The sequence below is a fragment of the Mixia osmundae genome (assembly GCF_000708205.1).
Source record: "Mixia osmundae IAM 14324 unplaced genomic scaffold scaffold_8, whole genome shotgun sequence".
NCBI lineage: Eukaryota > Fungi > Basidiomycota > Mixiomycetes > Mixiales > Mixiaceae > Mixia > Mixia osmundae.
This window is the reverse complement of record NW_014575556.1, coordinates 737,443-756,092: the sequence shown is the minus strand read 5'-3', so window position 1 is coordinate 756,092 and position 18,650 is coordinate 737,443. Positions and strand designations below refer to the sequence as shown.

The 18,650-nt window shown below is 55.1% G+C and overlaps 11 protein-coding genes across 11 annotated transcripts; 5 read left to right on the top strand and 6 right to left on the bottom strand.

Annotated features, from left to right (window-relative positions):
- Nucleotides 1-657: 657 nt before the first annotated feature.
- Nucleotides 658-1,249, bottom strand: L969DRAFT_89428 (uncharacterized protein; the record flags this gene model as incomplete). The annotated part of the gene is made up of 3 exons (XM_014711257.1): nucleotides 658-1,005; nucleotides 1,045-1,197; nucleotides 1,239-1,249. 3 exons carry the CDS (start codon nucleotides 1,247-1,249, stop codon nucleotides 738-740), a joined length of 432 nt encoding a protein of 143 aa, XP_014566743.1. The 3' UTR covers nucleotides 658-737.
- Nucleotides 1,250-1,303: 54 nt separating this feature from the next.
- L969DRAFT_89427 (uncharacterized protein) lies at nucleotides 1,304-2,416 on the top strand. The gene is made up of 4 exons (XM_014711256.1): nucleotides 1,304-1,693; nucleotides 1,753-1,881; nucleotides 1,931-1,966; nucleotides 2,014-2,416. The coding sequence occupies exons 1-4, from the start codon at nucleotides 1,331-1,333 to the stop codon at nucleotides 2,041-2,043; spliced, it is 558 nt and encodes a 185-aa protein (XP_014566742.1). The 5' UTR covers nucleotides 1,304-1,330; the 3' UTR covers nucleotides 2,044-2,416.
- L969DRAFT_52025 (uncharacterized protein) lies at nucleotides 2,210-5,784 on the bottom strand (the record flags this gene model as incomplete). The annotated part of the gene is made up of 4 exons (XM_014711255.1): nucleotides 2,210-2,885; nucleotides 2,938-3,231; nucleotides 3,353-3,753; nucleotides 3,802-5,784. 4 exons carry the CDS (start codon nucleotides 5,782-5,784, stop codon nucleotides 2,210-2,212), a joined length of 3,354 nt encoding a protein of 1,117 aa, XP_014566741.1.
- A 54-nt stretch (nucleotides 5,785-5,838) lies between these two features.
- L969DRAFT_89425 (uncharacterized protein) lies at nucleotides 5,839-7,571 on the top strand. Its single transcript, XM_014711254.1, has 7 exons — nucleotides 5,839-5,997; nucleotides 6,047-6,157; nucleotides 6,208-6,315; nucleotides 6,366-6,549; nucleotides 6,596-6,743; nucleotides 6,792-6,961; nucleotides 7,012-7,571. The coding sequence occupies exons 1-7, from the start codon at nucleotides 5,880-5,882 to the stop codon at nucleotides 7,076-7,078; spliced, it is 906 nt and encodes a 301-aa protein (XP_014566740.1). The 5' UTR covers nucleotides 5,839-5,879; the 3' UTR covers nucleotides 7,079-7,571.
- On the bottom strand, nucleotides 7,181-9,624 carry L969DRAFT_51947 (uncharacterized protein; the record flags this gene model as incomplete). The annotated part of the gene is made up of 5 exons (XM_014711253.1): nucleotides 7,181-8,178; nucleotides 8,230-8,293; nucleotides 8,349-8,748; nucleotides 8,797-9,161; nucleotides 9,220-9,624. The coding sequence occupies 5 exons, from the start codon at nucleotides 9,622-9,624 to the stop codon at nucleotides 7,181-7,183; spliced, it is 2,232 nt and encodes a 743-aa protein (XP_014566739.1).
- Nucleotides 9,625-9,993: 369 nt separating this feature from the next.
- Nucleotides 9,994-10,491, top strand: L969DRAFT_65096 (uncharacterized protein; the record flags this gene model as incomplete). The annotated part of the gene is made up of 2 exons (XM_014711252.1): nucleotides 9,994-10,365; nucleotides 10,418-10,491. 2 exons carry the CDS (start codon nucleotides 9,994-9,996, stop codon nucleotides 10,481-10,483), a joined length of 438 nt encoding a protein of 145 aa, XP_014566738.1. The 3' UTR covers nucleotides 10,484-10,491.
- A 48-nt stretch (nucleotides 10,492-10,539) lies between these two features.
- Nucleotides 10,540-10,695, bottom strand: L969DRAFT_51506 (uncharacterized protein; the record flags this gene model as incomplete). Its single annotated transcript, XM_014711251.1, has 1 exon — nucleotides 10,540-10,695. One exon carries the CDS (start codon nucleotides 10,693-10,695, stop codon nucleotides 10,540-10,542), a length of 156 nt encoding a protein of 51 aa, XP_014566737.1.
- Nucleotides 10,696-10,735: 40 nt separating this feature from the next.
- On the bottom strand, nucleotides 10,736-14,906 carry L969DRAFT_96010 (uncharacterized protein; the record flags this gene model as incomplete). The annotated part of the gene is made up of 10 exons (XM_014711250.1): nucleotides 10,736-10,869; nucleotides 10,926-11,112; nucleotides 11,165-11,358; nucleotides 11,416-11,767; nucleotides 11,819-11,902; nucleotides 11,952-12,211; nucleotides 12,264-12,816; nucleotides 12,854-13,058; nucleotides 13,319-14,181; nucleotides 14,229-14,906. The coding sequence occupies 10 exons, from the start codon at nucleotides 14,904-14,906 to the stop codon at nucleotides 10,736-10,738; spliced, it is 3,510 nt and encodes a 1,169-aa protein (XP_014566736.1).
- A 155-nt stretch (nucleotides 14,907-15,061) lies between these two features.
- L969DRAFT_89421 (uncharacterized protein) lies at nucleotides 15,062-16,453 on the top strand. Its single transcript, XM_014711249.1, has 3 exons — nucleotides 15,062-15,115; nucleotides 15,175-15,447; nucleotides 15,501-16,453. Exons 1-3 carry the CDS (start codon nucleotides 15,083-15,085, stop codon nucleotides 16,380-16,382), a joined length of 1,188 nt encoding a protein of 395 aa, XP_014566735.1. The 5' UTR covers nucleotides 15,062-15,082; the 3' UTR covers nucleotides 16,383-16,453.
- A 46-nt stretch (nucleotides 16,454-16,499) lies between these two features.
- On the bottom strand, nucleotides 16,500-17,274 carry L969DRAFT_18957 (uncharacterized protein; the record flags this gene model as incomplete). The annotated part of the gene is made up of 4 exons (XM_014710927.1): nucleotides 16,500-16,556; nucleotides 16,614-16,850; nucleotides 16,901-17,111; nucleotides 17,168-17,274. 4 exons carry the CDS (start codon nucleotides 17,272-17,274, stop codon nucleotides 16,500-16,502), a joined length of 612 nt encoding a protein of 203 aa, XP_014566413.1.
- Nucleotides 17,275-17,431: 157 nt separating this feature from the next.
- L969DRAFT_96007 (uncharacterized protein) lies at nucleotides 17,432-18,645 on the top strand (the record flags this gene model as incomplete). The annotated part of the gene is made up of 3 exons (XM_014711248.1): nucleotides 17,432-17,631; nucleotides 17,683-18,510; nucleotides 18,570-18,645. The coding sequence occupies 3 exons, from the start codon at nucleotides 17,432-17,434 to the stop codon at nucleotides 18,643-18,645; spliced, it is 1,104 nt and encodes a 367-aa protein (XP_014566734.1).
- Between the last annotated feature and the right edge of the window lie 5 nt (nucleotides 18,646-18,650).

Sequence of the window (18,650 nt, the reverse complement as noted above, 5' to 3'; positions counted from 1 at the left end):
CTCGTCCCTGTCAGTTCCCTACCCTCCATCTTCTTGATGTCCGCAGACTCTCGCTCGCGTTCGGTCAGAGGTGCATCGGCAGATTGACTTTGTAGATGAGCTCGATAAGCACTACTCGTGAGCTCGTCGAGCCTTGTAGCAAAAAGCGAGTCTGTGAAGTGCTGATCGCCCAGTTGGCGCTGCAACGTCGCTCGGGAGGAAGCGTATAACATTTTGGATCGAACAGGAGCGTCATCAGGTACAAAGGAGATGTAGACGAAGCTGCCCGAATCTAATCGATGGAGGATATAGGCGGGCTCGTTCGATTGGCCTAGCCATGCAGGCAAGAGGTCAAAGTCATCGAGTGCATCGGATTGCGCAGCGAGTTCGTGCGTCAATTCAAGCACCTCAGAGATAATCTTGACCTGCACTGCTCGAGGTCCGCTCTCGCCCGCCTGCAGAAGCGCAGTCCATCTGCGGGAGCTCTCTGTGCTGAGACTGATGCCGCTTGCTGCGCTCATGCAGTGCACAGCAGAGTCCGAGATGAGTTGGCAACGTGAAGACGTTGACGTCCCGTTCTCAGCTTGAAGTGACGCGCTCGCGTAAGAAAGCTCAAAGCATGCAAAGCCAGATAGAGATAGCAAAGACACTATGACACGGCTATAGGAAGCATACATTGGTCGACTAGGATCAGAAGGCAGATGAGCAGGGAAGCTGTTTCAACAGGAGCTTGCTCGGCAGGCCCCTGCTGTCTTTGATCAGATCTTGAGGAGCGGTTGCGCGGTCTTGAGGAGGGTTCGACGATTCGTTGAGGAATGACGACTTTCTGTTGCGAAGGCATTGTACGATTGTGGCAGATTCTTCGAGCTAGACATGATCGCCGCTGGCTCGATGCCTGCCCTGCTCGGTAGCATGTTCGACACCCTGTCGACTTTGAGCCTGTCGGCGTCTTCAGATCGTTGTTGGGTACTTTTACTCGAGAGCAGCCTGTCGGAAGCGACGCTATAGACCCGAGTGCCTGCCAACCTTCACATAAGCTCGTGCATTTTGAGAGGTTAGAAGGACACATCTTTCCAGCGCATGTGGGAGGACAGGCTCAGTCGCTCGCCAGTTCGAGCCTGTACTCTCTTGTCAGGTTTATCGTCAGACCCAATGGCTGCCAGAGACGGTGCTATCAGGCTGTCGCATCGATCTTTGGATGAGCAAAGCATTCGCAGTCTAAAAGCAGTTCCGCGCCGCCTTTTATGCCCCGCCGAAGCGCGCGCGCCATGCTGGCCGTGCGCCAAATCTCGTCACGTGACCAATTCAGTACCGCGCGCACGGCGTGTCATCGACGACGCCCGCCTGCGCAATGAACGGCTTCATCGTGGACGACGAGCAGGCGTCCGATGGTTCGTATGACGGTCGAAACGATGTGAAGCAAGAGACTCGCGATCGCTCCTCCTCCTCTGATATCCTCAAGGCCATTCGAGCACAGAAAGCAGCAGAACAAGCTCAACGGAAGGATGACGAGAGCTCGAGCGAGGCTGCAACCGATTCGGATGGAGAGAAGCCAAAGAAGAAGAAAGCAAAAGTAGCAGAGAAGAAGCCAAAGAAGGAGGCGAAAGCAAAGGCAAAGGAGCCGAAAGCCAAGAAAGAGACCAAGAAAGGTGCATCGGCGAAAGCGAGTTCTTCCTCCATGCAACGCAATACCGACGGCGAAGGTTATGTCCTGGTGCGTGGCAACGCATGGCATGCACTACATCCTTGCTGAGTCCGTGGATGCATCTCTAGCTCTCAGGATCTCGTCGCGTGACGGTGCGCGTCTATAACGGCAAGCCGCTCATCGATATCAGGGAGACATACGAGAAGGATGGGAAGGTACTGCCCGGCAAGAAAGGCATCTCTCTCAATGCTGACCAGGTGAGGCAACTCGCTCGCCGACCATGGTCTCTCACTGACGAGCTCGTAGTGGGCTGCACTCTCCGATCCGGTCACGACGAGCGCAGTTCGTCCGCCGACGACTTGCCGGGTCTTCACTGACAATGGACACAGGTCAATGCTGAGCTCGCGCGCGTCAGCTGATTCTGACTGACCAGTACATGATCTCGTGACACGGAAGATGTTGTTGCGATATGTCGAACAGGGAATCTGTACAATGCGATCACAACAGCCCATGCTACTGACTCGTGAAAATTCCATGTCTCCTTCTATATCGGCTGAGGACATTTCGTCGTATTCGTACTGATATTCACCACATCGGACGGCCTTTGAAATTCGATTCGCCATCGCTAGACAGCTCTGCCCCCTCTTGTACCGGCGTCACAGGTCTGGAAGACTCTGGACTCGATCTGATAGACCCTTTGCTAGACGACAGGCCAGGACTCGTTCGCCTCGATCTGGGTGATATCCTCCCAGGCGAAGACTGCCGTGACTGAGACGGCGTCGAGCTCCTAGAGAATGTTCGACCTCTGTCTGCGACAGGTGTCGCTCTGGCCTTGCTCGCCTCGGCATTTGGCGGAGGCGTATTGCCGCGCGAGAGTGAGACAGGATGAGGCAAGAAGCGTTGTATCCAGCTTGGCCTTGCTGTGCTCTGCCTCCGTCGCTCCCACTCGCCCCGATAGCGTTCATAGCCTTCTCTGAACGCAGGCGAAACTTTGTTCGAGAAGATGAGTTCGCCCCGTGGGTTCTCCGATAACGGTATGGGCGCAATGGGCGTGCGTGAAGAAGGCGATCTCGGTCTCGGTGGCGAGACTGGCCCCCTCTTGGGTGATCCGCCGGGATGAGAGGCAGTAGTGGGAGAGGTGACGGATGACTGGATGGCAGGAGATCTCCTCCATAGGCTCCATCGCGAATAGGGCGACGCTATCCTCGTGTTGAGGTAGATATTGAACGATCTCAGGGCTCTGTTGGCTTGCGGTACAAACCTGATCGATCGTCAGCTTCTGACACTGACTGACGCGGGAGTCATCGACTGACTTGCGTGCATAGCCTATTTTCTCTCCGTACATGCCGGTAGCAAAGAAGAGGACGAGTGTGGTGCAGCCGATCAGGAGCGCTCCCACAAAGAGATAGTGAAGCGCAGCATAAGGGCTCGGATCGATGACGACTTTGTAGCAGAGTACAGAGATGGCAGAGACCATGCCGAGCAGGAAAGCTTCATATCTCCTCTTCTGTGCCTTCAGCCTTTCGTGATTCTGCTTGAGCCGCTCTTCGAACACGAGCAAGTCACGATAGGACTCCTTTGTCGGCGGCGGATACCATGCTGCCTGACTGCGCCTCGTTGCCATGCGGCGTGAGCAAGACACTCGCTTCACAGCGCACTCCCTTTTGTTTACCACGTCCCTCCACCACGTTATTATGACGCGTCACGATACAACAAAGGCAATTTCACGGCTTTGCTCGCTTGAGCTGACGAAGCTGTGAACGCAGCGTCTGTGCTTCGTTCTGTAGACTGCTGAGCTCGTTCAGGAGCTGTACGCGATTCTTCTGCTCGTTGTTCTTCAGATCGTCCACTTCGTCTTGCAGGTTCGCAATGTCGTCGTTGGCCTCTGCCAGTTCGCGCTCGAGCCGTTTGACTGTGTCGGTCTGATCAGGCTGTGCACGCAGCGTCTTGAGCTCTTGCTCGAGCTGCGCCTTGTCTTGGGCGACAGTGGCCATAGCTGCAGCATTGGCTTCGAGTCTTCGCTTGTCTTGTCTCATCTTCTCGTGGTCAGCTTGGAGATCGTTGAGCTTTTCGAGCATGCCGACTTCCTTTGCCGAGGTCCCTTCGAGACGTTCTTCGAGATCGCGTATCTGTTCATGCCGAGTCAGCGCAGCCCCTGTGCTCAGATCAAAACGCACCTGAGCCTTCTGAGCTTCGACGGAAGCAGAGGCTTCTCCGAGCGACTTCTGTGCACGATCGGCGTTTACCTTGAGCTCGCCTTGCGAAGCTTCATGCTTCAGCAAGCGCTCAACGAGCTTCTTGTCGTCCGCCAAGAGATTGTTGACTCGCTCGACGAAGCTGTCTACTGAGAATTTATTGCCTGAAGTGAGGTCGTTGAACAATGCGCCAATCGCACGCCGACCCTCGAAGACACCTCTGAAAGTCTTGAGATCGTCTGACTCGGCGACTTTGAGTCGTGCTTCACTAGCTGGTAGCGCTTTCCACACTTCGCTCAAAGCCTTGATTGCCCTTTCCTCTCGCGCTAATGCATCTGCTAGCTTCGTCTCTGATTCCTGTAGCTTCGTCGTCAGAGAGTCGCGTTCCTTCGTCAGGCTCGCAAGGCTGGTCTTCGTCGCTTCGTGCTGCTTCTCGACAGTCGAGACAGCGGTACCTTTGTCGGCATATGCAGACCGCAATTGGGCCTCGAGATCGAGTGCGCGCTGACCTTGCTGGTTGTGGGTCTGTTGCATGTCCGCAAGCTCACGACTCCGCGCATCTCGGTCGCTCGTGGCTTTAGCGAGCTCGTTCCGCAGCGATGCTAGCGTGCCGTCCGAGCTAGCTTGCGCGAGCGCCAGATCATTCTCGACCTTTTCGAGGTGGCCGTGCGTAGTCGTGAAATGAGTGTCGAGAGATTCACTGATGTATCTCGTGAGCTGATCCGTGTTGGCTCCCGCAGGAGGCGGGGGTATCTCGCCCAGCGATAGAGCAAGCGTTCCTCGTCCTTGCTGGTGCCTGCTGAACACTTGCTGCAACGTGCTGGCAATCTTTTGTCTGTCATCATCGAATGTAGGCTGGGGCAATTGCTCTGCCTTCATCTGCGATGATTCTGCTCGCGCCTGCACTAGTTCTGCGCGTGTCTGCTCTGCCGTGCTCTGGATTGTACGATGCTCTGCTTGAACTATGTCGAGCTTCTGCTGCTGCTGAGTCAACTGTGAGCGTGCTTGTTGTAGCTCTAGCTCCAGCTCTTCGATACGAACTTGCTGTTCGACACGCGATGGACCGCCGTTGCTGATCTCGGCCGGCCTCGCAGGACTGAGACCATATGTCGAGAACGTATTCGGAGATCCCATCTGAGGGGTCGTCAGCAAGTCTCTTGAAGGTACGCCTCCAGGCGAGGCATCCCGATGGCCCGCGAAAAAGTGAGGGCCATCGAAACGGGCAGAGGCAGATCGATGAGTTTTCGCGAGACTGGTGTCGAGCGACGATAGAGACGCGTTGAGATTAAACGATGCATCAGCGGGTAGAAACTTGTTTGCCTGGTCTTGGGCGTCGCGCTTGCGGATGATCAAAGCGAGCACGGCAACCATGTGTTCCAGTTGTCTCTGCGCAATCTCGGCTTGACGCTCTCTGACTGCGTCCAGCATATCACTGAGTTCATCAAGCTTGCGTTTGTGCATGTCCTGATCGAGCTCATCATCTTCGTCTGCTTGCCTCGCCGAAGTGGATGGCGTTGCCGACAGGCGCGTTGCGGCATCTCTCATCCGACTGACCAGCGCGATACGTTTCTGCAGCCCCTTGAGCCTGATCTTGAGCACTTTTGACTCCCTCTTCATCTCCTCTAGCTCCTCAAAGGACAAGGTGCGGTAAGAGCTCGCCTCGAGTATGATCTGAGAGCTCATCAATTCAGACATGAGCTCGTTCTGCGAGTCTGGATCGTGACCCATCATGCTGATATTGTTGACGGACGTAGCTGTGGTCGAATTGGATACGATGGAGTCGTCAGCAGCGAACGAACGGTCTTCATTGCCAGTGTTGGCGTAATGGGCAGCCGAAGCAAACGGCAGCTCGATATCGCCAAACGGGTCAGTACCTTCGGCCAAGGGCGTACTATCGGAGAGTCCGTTTGCTCCGGCCGTCGGAGATCGAGCCTCGTCCTTGTTGTAGCCCAGAAAGCGTAACATCTCTGGTCGACGGGGTAGGCAAGTCGCGTCTTGCCAGGTTTCTCTCTCGCTGCTGCCGCGCTCTCTCTCGCTGCTGCCGCGCTGTGAGAGCGTGCATGGGCCAGAGAGCTCCTGCCGGCTCTCGCAGACCATGGCGGAGGATTCTCTGGGAGAAGCAAGACTATGCGGACAACTACTATGACGCCTCCTTCCTCAGCAGCCTTCAGCGAAATGGTTCGACCTCTCGCAACAGCACTACCGACTTGCTAAGCTTTGCGTACAGTCAATGTTCATGTGCACTCCTTCAGAGAGCTCCAACTCGCTACCTTGCCCCTGTCCCAGCATCTCAGCGCCATCATGATCTTCATTTCGGTCTTTGTACACATCTACATGGGTTCGTCGCCCCGCCAAACGATCGCCACAGAGCCTGAGCAGAGGGGTCAGGCATCCTGAGCGCGGCAGAGATGATCTGGATCGACATCGCACTCGGTGCAGCGATATATGCCAGCTGGTCGATGAGCCCCATCGCCGTCGCACGGCCTGCGAGTCAAGGCGAGTCTCCTCATAGACGCGCCATGCCAGCTGACAAGTTCTGAGAGTAGAGCGCAGCCTCGTCGTGTCGCTCGTCGCGTTGACACTGATGCTCTACCTGCTTTCACCGGTCTTGAAGACGCTCACCGAAGCGACAACATCAGATTCGATCTGGGCACTTACCACCGTCCTCTTTCTCATCAGCTCAATCCTAGGCAATCATGTCCTCAGACGAACCCGAAGTGCACAAGCCGAGTGAGCCCTCTGGTACGGCCATAGATAGCAGCTGATGTGCCAGCAGATTCCCAGCGGCGTTGTCCTTGAACGCTGCCGTCTCTGCCGCAGTCGTGCTCGCGTCACGCTTACAGTCAAACGCGAGCGTCTTTGCACTCTTGCTCTTCAGCGTCGAATGGTTTGCATTCTTTCCCATCACCCGACAGCAATTCACCGTCAGCCTTCTCACCGTTGCAGTGAGAGAAGCTAACGAGCCCACGCAGACTGCCGATGCACCATCTCGAGCAATGAGCGCCAGTCTTGGGCTAGGCATCGCGACGGTGCTCTGTCTCAGCATGACTTCGTCAACCGTCACTGCCCTGTACCTGCTTGCTGTCTCGACAACCTCGCTTCTGTGTCCTGCCGCGCTGACCTGGCTTCAACAATACAAGAAGTGCGCTTCCGGCTGCTCATCATAGGCGTAGCTGACACCTTGCGCAATAGCGAGCTCCGAGGGCCCTGGGATATGGCAGTCATGCGAGGCGGGCCAAGCTCAGGCTTCCATATGTGAACCGAATCAGTACTGCTACATTGTCATACAACTTAATCATCTTACAATTCAGCAAGCAATACAGACGTGTTTACTTCAAACAAGATAGAGTCAAACAGCAGCTCATACTGTCTGATTGCGATGATCAAGCTTGTGATTAGCGTAGTCGGTTCTTTGCACAGCCGGCGCATGCTCTGCCAAGTCTGCATCAAGATCGGCCTGTTGCTCAGGATCGAGTTTCGTGACCGAATGGCGACGACGCTCGAACATCTGTTTGTGCACTCCTTCTAGACGCTTCAGACGAACACCGGCAGCAAGAAGCGTGCCGAGCGACTCGCGATGCTTCGTAACGCCTTCCCAGATCTGCTCATCATTGAGCATATCCATGTTGTCGTCCTCGCCGGGCAAGATAATATTAAGCTCTTGTTCGGCCATGGGGTGATCCATCTCACTATCCTCCTGTAGCATTCTCAGATCTCTGATCTGTATATTACGATCGGCTCTTAGTAGTGTGCGAGCTTTGCTGCTCTTGTCGAGCGTGGCAATAAGCATACTTCTTGCGTTGATCTCGAGCTCGAGAGCTGCGCGCAGGATGCGTTCGGCAAGATAGAGGGAGGCCTCTTCTGTCATGGCCGTCGTGATCGAGTTGTTGTCTGTGTCGTCTTCGACGGACATGGACGCCCTTCGTTCTTTGATCTCAAAGTCGAGCTGCTTGAGCCCTCGATCGACAATTGCGCTGTGCTCAATGAATCGTTCCTGGTGCTTCTTCGTCATGACTCTCTGGGCCAATTCGGCCTCATCGAGGTTTCCAGAGCGACCTTCCTTTCGCATCTCCGCCTCGAGCTGATGCACTTCTTCGATCTGGTCAGCAGAAGTGCCCGTCTTTTTCTTGCGCTTCTCGAGCTCTCGCTGACTCAGTGCAGAGATCCAATTGGACACTGCGCTGACGACGGCTGATGTGACGATTGGCACGGCCAGGAGTGACCACACAATGAAGATGACTCTGCCGCCTGGGGTGATAGGTGAAAAGTCACCCAGACCGAGCGTAGAGTAGGTGACGTAGGACCAGTAAAGGCCATCGCCGTAGGTCCAGCCTTCTATTGAGCTGAAGATCCATGCACCTGTTACCACGGATTTTAGCAACTATATATAAGTAAGCAGCACGCAGGTACCTAGAAGCATAAAGAGCAAGAAGACAGTGATTGACATGGCAAATTCGATCGACTGGGCCACTTGCTGTATCATCAGGCTGCATCAGCACATCGATCTAGCGCTATGAGACGAAGCACACCTCTTCGCGAGCTTCTATGGCTTCGAGGAACGCCATCTCATCTACGAGGGTGGCCTCCTTCTCTAGGTAACCGGTCTTTGCTCGGATCTTCTTGTCGTTCGCCAAGGTCTCGCGATAGTCTTTCTTGCGCTGATCGGTTCTTTGTTTGAAGAACGTGACCATTCCGTTGACGAGCTGTGCCAGAGCAGCAATGTTGGCAATCAAGAAGAAGAAGAGCAGGATGCGTGTGGCTGTGTGGGTAGGGTAGAAGTCTCCGTAGCCGATTGTGAGCATGACGACGACACTGAAGTAAATGCCCTCGAGATAGGTCCAATGTTCGATTCTCGAAAAGATGAGAGCTTGGATGGCGATCAGGCCGAACATGGCTGCTGTTGACATCATGAAATGCCTTCCTGTCACCCTGTCTTTGTGATTCAGTGCAGCTCGCACAGGCAGAGACTCGACTCACCTGATCTCTCGGGAAGCCAAGACATCGGAGTGCTTGAATTCGAGGAAGTAATGAATGCCCAGCATGATGACGATGATGCCTGATATGCAGACAGAGACGACAGCGCACCAGAAGCCTTCGTCGTAAGAGTAGCCAGGCCCGTTGCGGGTGGTGATGCCGAACAAGATCAGGTTGGCGAGTGCCAGAATGGTCTTCATGAGCCAGCCGAGCAGTGAGAGCCGGGTGGCGAGTCTCCACCAGGAGCTCTGGGCCGAGAAGCGGATCATCAACAGAACGTTGGCGATCAGATTGAATGCAAGGCCGACTGCGCTGAGAGCTAGAGAGGCAGTCGGATCCGGTAAAGCCACGCCGTTGAATGTGTACCACTATCAAAAGAAGACGTGAGCTCGAGCCCATGATGAGGAAGAGCGAGACGCGACGTACTCGCTCGGACAGGGCGGGGATATCCATGAGGGTCGAGAGGGGTGCAAGGATGGCAGAGATGAGCGGGGCAACTTTGGCAAATTCCTTCAGGCGATGCATCGCACTCTTTCTCCTGAAAGTATGGCGGATCCGGTGCAAGGCTGCTCGCCTGAAGGACGACATGACCTCGTGAGGATGTTGGACGATCTCTTCCGCCTTGTCAAACTCCTCCTCTGCTTCGACTTGCTTGTTGGCTTCAGCCTGAGCATCCTCCATCTTCTCCGACTTGTCTGCGGCTGCCTTGGACGGAGAGATGGTTGCATCGCTCCCGCCCTCACTGCTCATTTTGTCGCTTGCATTGGCGTGCTCATCTCTGCATTCGCGCATTTTGGTCGCAGTAGCCTGACTGCTCTCGTGGGGTGCCATGTTGTGGGCTATATGAGCGTGCTGACAGACTATGAAGAAGCGAATGTGGCTCTACGATAGCGTGCTTGTGGGCTCAGGACGGGGTGCACTGTACATTGGCTCTGTGGGGTCGATGATGGCTGTCCTGGTTCACGCTGTCGCTACACTGCACAGCGTCTAGTGTCCAGTGTCTGCTTGGGCAGATGTCTGCCAGGGCAGAAGCAGAATGTGAGCGTCCAGTCTGGCCAAAGTCGCTGTGCGCAGTTTGGTTGGAATGACCGCATCGATTGATTGATTAATCGATCACTCCCAGAGGAGGCGCACGATAAATAAATTGACTTGCCAACATTTCGGGATCAGTCAAAGCGATTGCGGACACGTCAGACGATCATGGCAGCGACTGCATCGACATCCACAGCACCAGAGCCCAAGCTACGATCAAATGTATCGGGGCGACCATGGAAACAGCTCAAGACAGCCACCAATCGGTCGCAACGCAAGCCCGCCCATGCAGCCACCGTGTCTGCCTTACCGGACAGTCTCGCTGTAGATGGTGACAGTGCAGTGCAAGGGAAGCCGAAGAAGCAGTCTGCTGCTTGGCAGGCCAGGATGGCAGATAAGACGAAGCGTGATGCGATCAGGAAGATAGAACAGGAGCTCAAGGACGACAAGCAAGCTGATATCGACAGACGAAAGGCCATCAATACTGAGCGCAAAAAGATCCTAGAAGACAAGCGGCGGATAGCCGAAGCTGCCCAAAAGGTCGATCTCGACATATCAACTCGCGTGATCATGCTGAACCGAGTCTCTGCAGATGAGCGCCAAGAGATTGCAACGCTTCAAGAAGAAGCTCGGCAGGACCAAAAAAGTCAATGCCTGAGCGAAACGCAAGCCTGCAGGACAGACGTAGAGGCGATCAATTCGTTTGCAATTGCCTTACAGTTGTACAGAGCGCAGCACAGAGAGAGACACGATCAGGAACACGCCAGTGGCCATATGCGAGCGCGAGCCAGGCTCATCGCATTCTTGCTTTGTTGTTGTGGTACCGGGCCAAAGCGATCCCTGGCTTACTCTCCAGATGCACGTGAACATAATGACAGAACACCGAGCGAGCGAGCGAGCGAGCGGGTCGTTAGTCGAGCGTGATGCGCATGCTTTCTGCAGACAGTGGCTGGAAGTTGTGCACGTCGATCCCCCTCGACTTGAGTGCTTCTTCCGCGTGACCCGGCACCAGCTGAGCGTTCAGATCCGGTCGTACACTCAGCTCTGACCAACCTCGACAGGTCAGTACAGTCTAAGCAAGAGACGAGGATGGGTCGCACCATTGAGCGTAAAGTCAAAGAGGGGCGGCATATCCTTGCCGTTGACCATCTTGGCGTCTGCTTCGCGCAATTCGTTGAAGAACGGATGACACATGGCTTCCACGGCGGTCAGCCGAGACGAGGGCGTATACTCGAGCAAGCGAGAGATCAGATCGATCGCATCTTGCGGCGTTCGAGGTCGGAAGACCTGTGAAGGTCATAAGCAAACCCGCATGATGCGATCATGTGAATTGGCCAACCTTTGAGAAGGGATGAGGCTTGATCTGAGGGAATTTGTGCTCCATATAATTGGGGTTCATCGTCTTGATCTGATCGCGCGACGGCGTGCCGAGTACCTTGATGATCTCGACCAGCTGATCGATGCCGGACTCGCCAGGGAAAAGAGGTTGCCCGAGCATGAGCTCTGCCATCACGCAGCCTGTCGACCACACGTCTGCTCGCAGGTCCCAGTCAGCTTGATCCACAGAGCACCGGGCATATCAGGACCGACCGATATTGGTGGTGTAATTCGTCGCGCCAAAGATGAGCTCTGGAGCTCGGTAATATCTCGAGCAGATATAGCTGACATTCGGCTCGCCAGCGATCAGGATCTTCGCGCTACCGAAATCGCAAAGCTTCAGAACGCCTGTGATCGGATTGAGCAAGAGATTCTGTGGCTTGATATCGCGATGGCAGATTCCAAGAGAGTGGATATAAGCAAGCGACCGAAGCAGCTGGTACATGTACAGCTTGATCGTCGCCATCGGCATCGTCTGTTTCAGTTTTGCAAAGTGCCGCGAAGCTCGGTAGACTGTCTCTGGCACAAATTCGAGAACGAGGTTGAGGTAGACCTCGTCCTTTTTCTGTGATTCGCTATCAGCACACAGAGATAGCGCAGCACTGCAATGACGCGCCTTTTCTCCGTTGGAATAGAAGAATGCTCGCAAGTCCACGACATTAGGATGGCTGACGAGGCGCATGATTTGCAGCTCTCGGTTCTGCGCGTACGAATGAGCAACGTGCACGCGTGATGTACGCGCGACCCACTTTGAAGCGTTTGTCCTGCAGGACCTTCTTGATCGCGACATCTTCGCCTGCGGCTATGCCACTACCTTGCTTCTGCTCGCCATTCTCGCCGACGGGCGAAGAAGCTTCTCCCTCGCCCGGAGTGCATGACACAAGCTTTGCTTGAAAGACGACACCGAAGGATCCATTGCCGACGACTTTGCAGTTGGTATAGACGAGCTCCTTTGGCGCTCCAGACTTGCCATCAGAGGCAGACACTTTGATGTGCTTTGTGGCGTCCTCTGTGACGTAACGTCAGCGCCGATCAGACAGGGATGAAAAGGGGCGACAAACCGACGCCGACGCGTAGACCGTTGATAGGTCCCATAGAGGCCATGTCGCTATTATCAGGTTGTTCCGGTACCGAAGGAGCGCTACAGTCGTGCTCACGTGAGGCAGCGGAAGAGGTCGACTCAACGGCACGCGAAAGTCGGCCGTAGTGTCTCGAAAAAATGCGTCGATACGAGTCTCGACTGCCAGGGGTCTGCTGAGAGCCTGCTGAAGGTGGTGACACTCGCTGACGCCTAGGTTGGGGAGGCTGCCGAGTCGGCCTTGGTGCTAGAACGCCGAAGAGAGGTAGCTCAATCCGTTCTTGCTCACCGAAGTCTTTCTTGCCAGAAGAATCTGCAAGAGCGAGCGAGAGTGAGGTCTGATCACCTACGAGCGTCGAAGAATGAGGTCGCCGCGAAGAGGTAGTCGACTTGGCGCGGTGGGAGTCGACAGCCAAGTCCGAGTTGAGAGCGCAGCTAGCTTCCTTCTCGGATCGAGTCGAGCCTCCACAACAGCAGCAGCGAGACAGCAAAACCGCTGTGAATCTGCCCGTCTGCTCGGCGCTGCCTGCAGTCAACTGCGAGCGCGCCCAAGGGTCAGGCGGATGTCGTGACCGTGCTGTCTTGTCCTTGCGAGCTCGCTTGGTAGCTCGTATCGATTGAGGATTGGCGTAGAGCTGTGCCTAGCTGATGAGCGCTGCTAGGCAGTCGCAGAGCGTCGAAGGAGTGCACTTCTAGCTCGAAAGCGCCTGCTCTGGTCGGTGTTCTTAACGTGGTGGGACGCCGCTCAGAGCCTGGGTGCTCCTCACTGGTGAAGCTGCTGCACTTCGATTCGCACGTGCGGCTATGGACTGCGAGTTTTGGAGCTGTTCACCTCGCTCTACAAGGTCGCGGGGCGACGACAGCTGCGAGTGTTCAGCATGACCTACTCACGTGACTCTTCCGGCTTCCACGATCCATCGCGGTCGAGCAAGATCAAATGATGAAATCAAACTCGCGGCCCGCAGGTGAGCCTGGTCGTATGCTACAAACACATTGCATATTGCATACTCTCAATATACAACAACATCGACAGATCACCGAGTGTCCTTGCTCAAGCCAAAGGAGAGCGACGCGCAGACTAGGCCTAATAGGATCATCAGCAGCCAGATGAGGTAGCCATTGAAGACTTCCGGAGCATCTGTGATCGACCAAGCAAATAGCGATGTGCCTGCCCAGGGCGCGATAGCTCTTGCAAACGAAACTGTCGTCTGCGAAAGACCATGCAGCGTTCCGAGCGAGTCCGAGCCTGAGGCGAGCGCGTTGACGAGCAAGGAGATGCACGAAAAGGAGATGTTGGCAAAGCTGACGATTGCCAGATGGATGAATAAGACGCTGTATTCTGCTATGCGCGCGGGTGTGCCTTCCATGCGTGCAAACTGGTTGATGAAAGGCGGAAAGATATACGTAGTCGGATAGAGCAGCATGCAGAATCTATATAGCTTCAGTCCGCCGTACCGTTCGTGCAGCGGAACAAAGAGGAATAGCTGGCAGAACGTGACTGACAGGCCTCTGATGCTGAGCATCGTGCCTAGTTCACCTTCGGACATACCGAGACCGCCGCTCTTGACTGGCGTGAATGCAAAAAGCGGCAGGATAGCTGTCCAGGCGGTGATGACGGTGGCGCGCGTCGCAAAGTTGGCGAGTGTGATCTGAACTTGCGGGTCTCTCAGCAGCATCCTTAGCTGACTCGGCTTTGGCTTGTCGTGCAATGCAGCCTCCCGTTCTAGCTCATCCTGACCCTGCAAAGCATGATCTTCGTACTGACTCGACCGCCGCTCGGCCGTTGGCGATAGCAGCGCATCGTCACTGTAAGCCGAGGCAACGGAGATCGTGCGCTCATGCCTGAGCGTCTTGCTATAGCTTGCTATCCTCTCGTACTTTGGCTGGTGATTCGGATGCGTCTGTGCTGCGAATCAGTCGTGGCCTGCAGCATACCCTACTGGCTCACCTCTTCCAGCACGATCGAGCTGAGAACGGCGCCAACAAAGGGAAAGACGGCGGCGATGAGACAAGGCAGCGCGTAAGGGTACGCATGTAGGAAAGCAGAATCGCCAAAGACGGTGGGATAGCGTTTGGCCGCGTTGGACAGACCGCCCCCGAGTGCGCTGCCGATGACGCAGCCGAAGGACCAGCAGACAGGCATGAGTGAGAACATTCTAGTACGCCGCTTGGACCCAGGGCTCGTCATCTCGCTCATCATGCTCTTGGCAACGGCGACATTGCCAGACAGCCCGCCTGCGAGCGATCGGCTGACGATCAAGCCGGGGATCGTCCTCGACAAGCCGAAGGAACATATACTGATCGCAACGCCGGCCAAGCCTGAGATCATGATGGGCTTTCGACCGAACTTGTCTGACGCTCGGCCCCACGCGAGCACAGTGAATAGCTGCGCGAGGGCGAATGCAGACTCGACCGCGCCTGCAGAGTAGCCTACTCGCTCTGTGGGTACACCTAGCGAGGCGATCTCGGCATTGATGAAGGGGAAGATGACGGAGAAGCAAACGGGCTCGCAAAGCATGATGATGACCATGATGACCCATTGCGATCTTTTGAGGGGCTTGTCTAGCGCCTTTGCCGGCGGAGGCGACAGTAGCGTCTGTCGGTCTTCATCCTCGTCATCGCTCATGACTTGCGATGGCCTGAGCGATGGGGCTATACCGGAGGGCGACAATCTCGACTGCGTGGAGTCGACACCCAAAATTAGATGATTCAAGTTGTGAGCGCGGGGCACTAGCGCGCACTAGCAAAGGCAACAATGCCGCGTGCCGCGTTTCACGCTTCCACGTCGCTCAGCCCACAGAAATGACATTTGTCGAGGCGACATGCTCGGCGCCGGTCAGTCGAGTGCATGTACATCATGTGTATGCTGATGCTTTGCTTTGGTGCTAAAACAGGTCAACATCGCAGTCATCAAATATTGGGGCAAGAGGGACACTGCGCTCATTCTGCCAACCAATTCGTCCCTTTCTCTGACGCTGTCGCAAGATGATCTGCGCTCTACAACGAGCATACGTGCAGATGCAACCTTCACACGAGACGCGCTGTGGTTGAATGGCTCGAGCGTCGCTCTAGATGGCGAAGGCAGGATGACGACTTGTCTCGAGGAAATGCGCAAGCTCAGGCGACAACTCGAACAATCAGCCTCACAGAAAGACATTGACGGCAAAGTAAGCTCTTCTTTGAGGCAAAGAAGGCTGATGACAAGGTGCACGGTTCGCAGGCGCTGTCGAGCTGTCACTTGCACATCGTGTCAGAGAACAACTTCCCTACCGCTGCCGGCCTAGCATCATCAGCTTCAGGCTTCGCAGCGCTTGTCTTCACGCTCGCAAAACTATACCAGCTGCCTGAGAACGCATCTGAGCTATCGAGAATAGCACGACAGGGCTCAGGATCAGCCTGTCGGTCACTGTTTGGCGGGTATGTCGCTTGGGAAATGGGCGCCTCTGCGGATGGGCAGGACTCGTTAGCTGTCCAAGTTGCGCCCGAGACACATTGGGCGGGCATGAAAGCACTGATCTGCGTGGTGTCGGATGCAAAGAAAGGCACTTCTTCTACTTCGGGCATGCAAAGGACCGTGCAGACTTCGACACTGCTGCAAGAGCGCATCAATTCTGTCGTGCCCGAGAGAATGGCAGAGATCACAAAGGCAATCAACCAACGCGATTTTGATACCTTTGCAACAATCACCATGAAGGATTCGAATAGCTTCCATGCAGTCTGCATGGACACTTTCCCACCTATCTTCTATCTGAACGACGTGTCAAGGTCAATCATCGCAGTCATCACAGAACTCAACAGACTCTCGACAGAAGCTGGCAAAGGTCTTGTGGCGGCTTACACATTCGACGCAGGGCCGAATGCGGTCATCTACGCACTCGAGCAAAGCATGCCCGAGATCATCGCACTCGTCTCTCACTTTTTTCCGGGGAAAGATAGAAAAGAAGGCTCCCTGCCTGCTGGCTTCAACGTGAAAGTATCGACTGTCTTTCCGCCGGAAAGCGTCAGCCGACTTATCCATACCCGAGTAGGCGACGGACCGCGCGTGCTAAGCGCAGACCACTCTCTCGTCGCGTCAGACGGCCAACCCAAGAGAATCGCATGACGTCCGCGCAGAGTGACGTGACAACTGTTCGTGTATGCATTGCTGATCGCTACATCTTTCTATTTCCACTGATTGCGCGAGTTCATGAACATGAGGGTGTATGTGAGGCAAGGGCTCCTATGCCTTTTTGCGATCTTCTGCAGAATCATTCTTGAATGGGAAACTGCTCTGATGCTAACCGTCGCGCATACATGTCAGTCAAAACCCGGACTGAGCAAGGAGCCTGCTTACCTTGTCTTTTCCTTTCGAATTCAGCGAAAGGTTTGCGCCAAAGACGAGCGACCACAGTCCAAAGACAGTGAGACCGGCTGCGTTGATTGCGATGAAGCGCAGACTGTGTGACCAGCAAACGGCTGCGAGACCCCCGAGATAGCCAGAAGCAATGGCGATGGCCGGACTGCGGAAAGGACTGGCCATCGCTTCCCCCTCATCTGCAGACAGCGTGGTCACGAGTGGGATTGCGCCCGTCTGTACACGTTCATCAGAGACGCTTGTCAACGGGCTACGTGGGCACTCACTTGGATGATAAGCATGAGCGAGAGAGCAACGTGTGCGATACCTGCGATGAGGGCAAAAAAGCACTCGAGCTGGCTCAGCGGTCGTAGCACACCGCCTTCGCCTTCGACTGAAGCCAGGTCGTCCCCCAGAGCGATAGAGAGCAGCCTCGGAAAGAATATCATTGGGATCGAGATGAGGATGAGGAAAGTGGCCGCTGAGAATGCAAAGTAGCTGTCCAGTCGGGCTTGTTAAGCTCAATGGATGCACATTGAAGCTGTGCGACTGACTGGGTAGTGTTGCGGTCAATGACAGCATTGGCATTTTCGCTTGCAATGACGGAGTTGATTGAAGATGACTTGTCCAGTGCAACGTCCTCGCCCGGTTGCGTCGACATCTCTGTGCTGATCTGCTGACTTGTGTGAGGTCGTCCTCTGTACTGTACCTTGAGTCAAGCCGGGGAAATGAGCTGGCAATTAAGCTCGTTGCGCAGCCTGGGGCAGTGCTTCTGTGTCGATGAAGTCATCGCTCTGTCACTGTCGGCGTGTCATCTCATGCCCCCCAAGAAAGCCAAACCCAAGGGAAAACAAGAGCCTATCGACTACGACGAAGCCCTTGATGCAGGTGTACACCAGGAGGAACAAGCAGAGCGCTACCAGTTCGGCGACAAAGCATTGCGATATTATCACGAATCTCTCCGTCTCTACCGGCTCGCTCAGACGTTTCGGTTCACCGGAGATGCCATCTACAACGAGTGCGCTTCTCTTCGTCGTGTGGACTGATATCATCCTCATCAGAAGTCCAGAGCGCGCGTTTTGCTAAAGCTAGGCGACACATTCACGCCTTTTCCTCATTGTCGAGAACTTGTCTCGCAAGCCATCGATCGCTTCGACGCTGCTAGACAGTATGAAGTCAGCCGTGACGATGCTTGCTTCAACATGACGGCTGCCCTGACAACTCGTTACGAGATGGACACCGACTTTGCAGGCAATGAGCCCATCGCGCTTGACGATCCTCAGAGAGCGCTTAGTCTGCTGGACGAGCTCCTGGTATCCCAGATCTCACGCTTACAACCAGCATCGCAAGATGACGATGTTCCTGATGCATCCCTGGGGATGGTCGAGGATAACGATATCCAGATCACCGAGATTGTTACGCTCGACATTGTGCTCACGACGATCATCGCAAAGAGCGACGTCGAATGTTTGCTGCCGAACCAGCATGTCCTGCAGCCGCTCTCTGCGTCTGTAGACCTTGCCACCTTGTCTCATCGACAAGAGGACATCCGAGTGGCCGAGCTCGGCAGGTTGGCACACAACATATCGCTATTCACAGACGCCCAGCTCGTGTCCATACTCGACGAGCTCGTCAACGATTTGGCAGTCGACTTACCCGCGAGTGGTCTGACGAGCCTGGCCGAGTTCTTCGTGCTCGTCGTGGAAGAGCAGCGCTTGGATCGAGCGAAATGGTCTACCCTCCTGCAGCTCGCGCAGAATGCTTTCGGTCGCGCATTGGCAAAGTTGCAAGGTGCAATGCCGCTCAAGCCACCTTTACAGACTCACGAGCGCAAGCTCGCCCTAGCAGACTGTCATCTTTCGCTCGCCAACGTGGACAGGTTGCAGACGGGCACATCGTCAATATCCGATCATATCCATCAGGCCCTGACAATCTTGCTGCCGAATGGACCAACAGCCGCGGTCTGGCTGTCCAATCCGCAGATCGAGAACATAGAATGGCCGCGTCAGGTGCTACTGATGCGAATAGCTGAGATTG

Bases quoted from the DNA above. Each gene is read 5' to 3' on its own strand.
- L969DRAFT_89425 (XM_014711254.1), top strand. From the start codon at position 5,880: ATGGGCCAGAGAGCTCCTGCCGGCTCTCGCAGACCATGGCGGAGGATT. The intron at 6,550-6,595 runs GTGAGCCCTCTG...ATGTGCCAGCAG, and splicing joins ACCCGAAGTGCACAAGCCGA to ATTCCCAGCGGCGTTGTCCT. The intron at 6,744-6,791 runs GTCAGCCTTCTC...GAGCCCACGCAG, and splicing joins TCACCCGACAGCAATTCACC to ACTGCCGATGCACCATCTCG.
- L969DRAFT_89421 (XM_014711249.1), top strand. From the start codon at position 15,083: ATGACATTTGTCGAGGCGACATGCTCGGCGCCG. The intron at 15,116-15,174 runs GTCAGTCGAGTG...GTGCTAAAACAG, and splicing joins AGGCGACATGCTCGGCGCCG to GTCAACATCGCAGTCATCAA. The intron at 15,448-15,500 runs GTAAGCTCTTCT...CACGGTTCGCAG, and splicing joins AGAAAGACATTGACGGCAAA to GCGCTGTCGAGCTGTCACTT.
- L969DRAFT_89427 (XM_014711256.1), top strand. From the start codon at position 1,331: ATGAACGGCTTCATCGTGGACGACGAGCAGGCGTCCGATGGTTCGTAT. The intron at 1,694-1,752 runs GTGCGTGGCAAC...ATGCATCTCTAG, and splicing joins ACGGCGAAGGTTATGTCCTG to CTCTCAGGATCTCGTCGCGT. The intron at 1,967-2,013 runs GTTCGTCCGCCG...CAATGGACACAG, and splicing joins ATCCGGTCACGACGAGCGCA to GTCAATGCTGAGCTCGCGCG.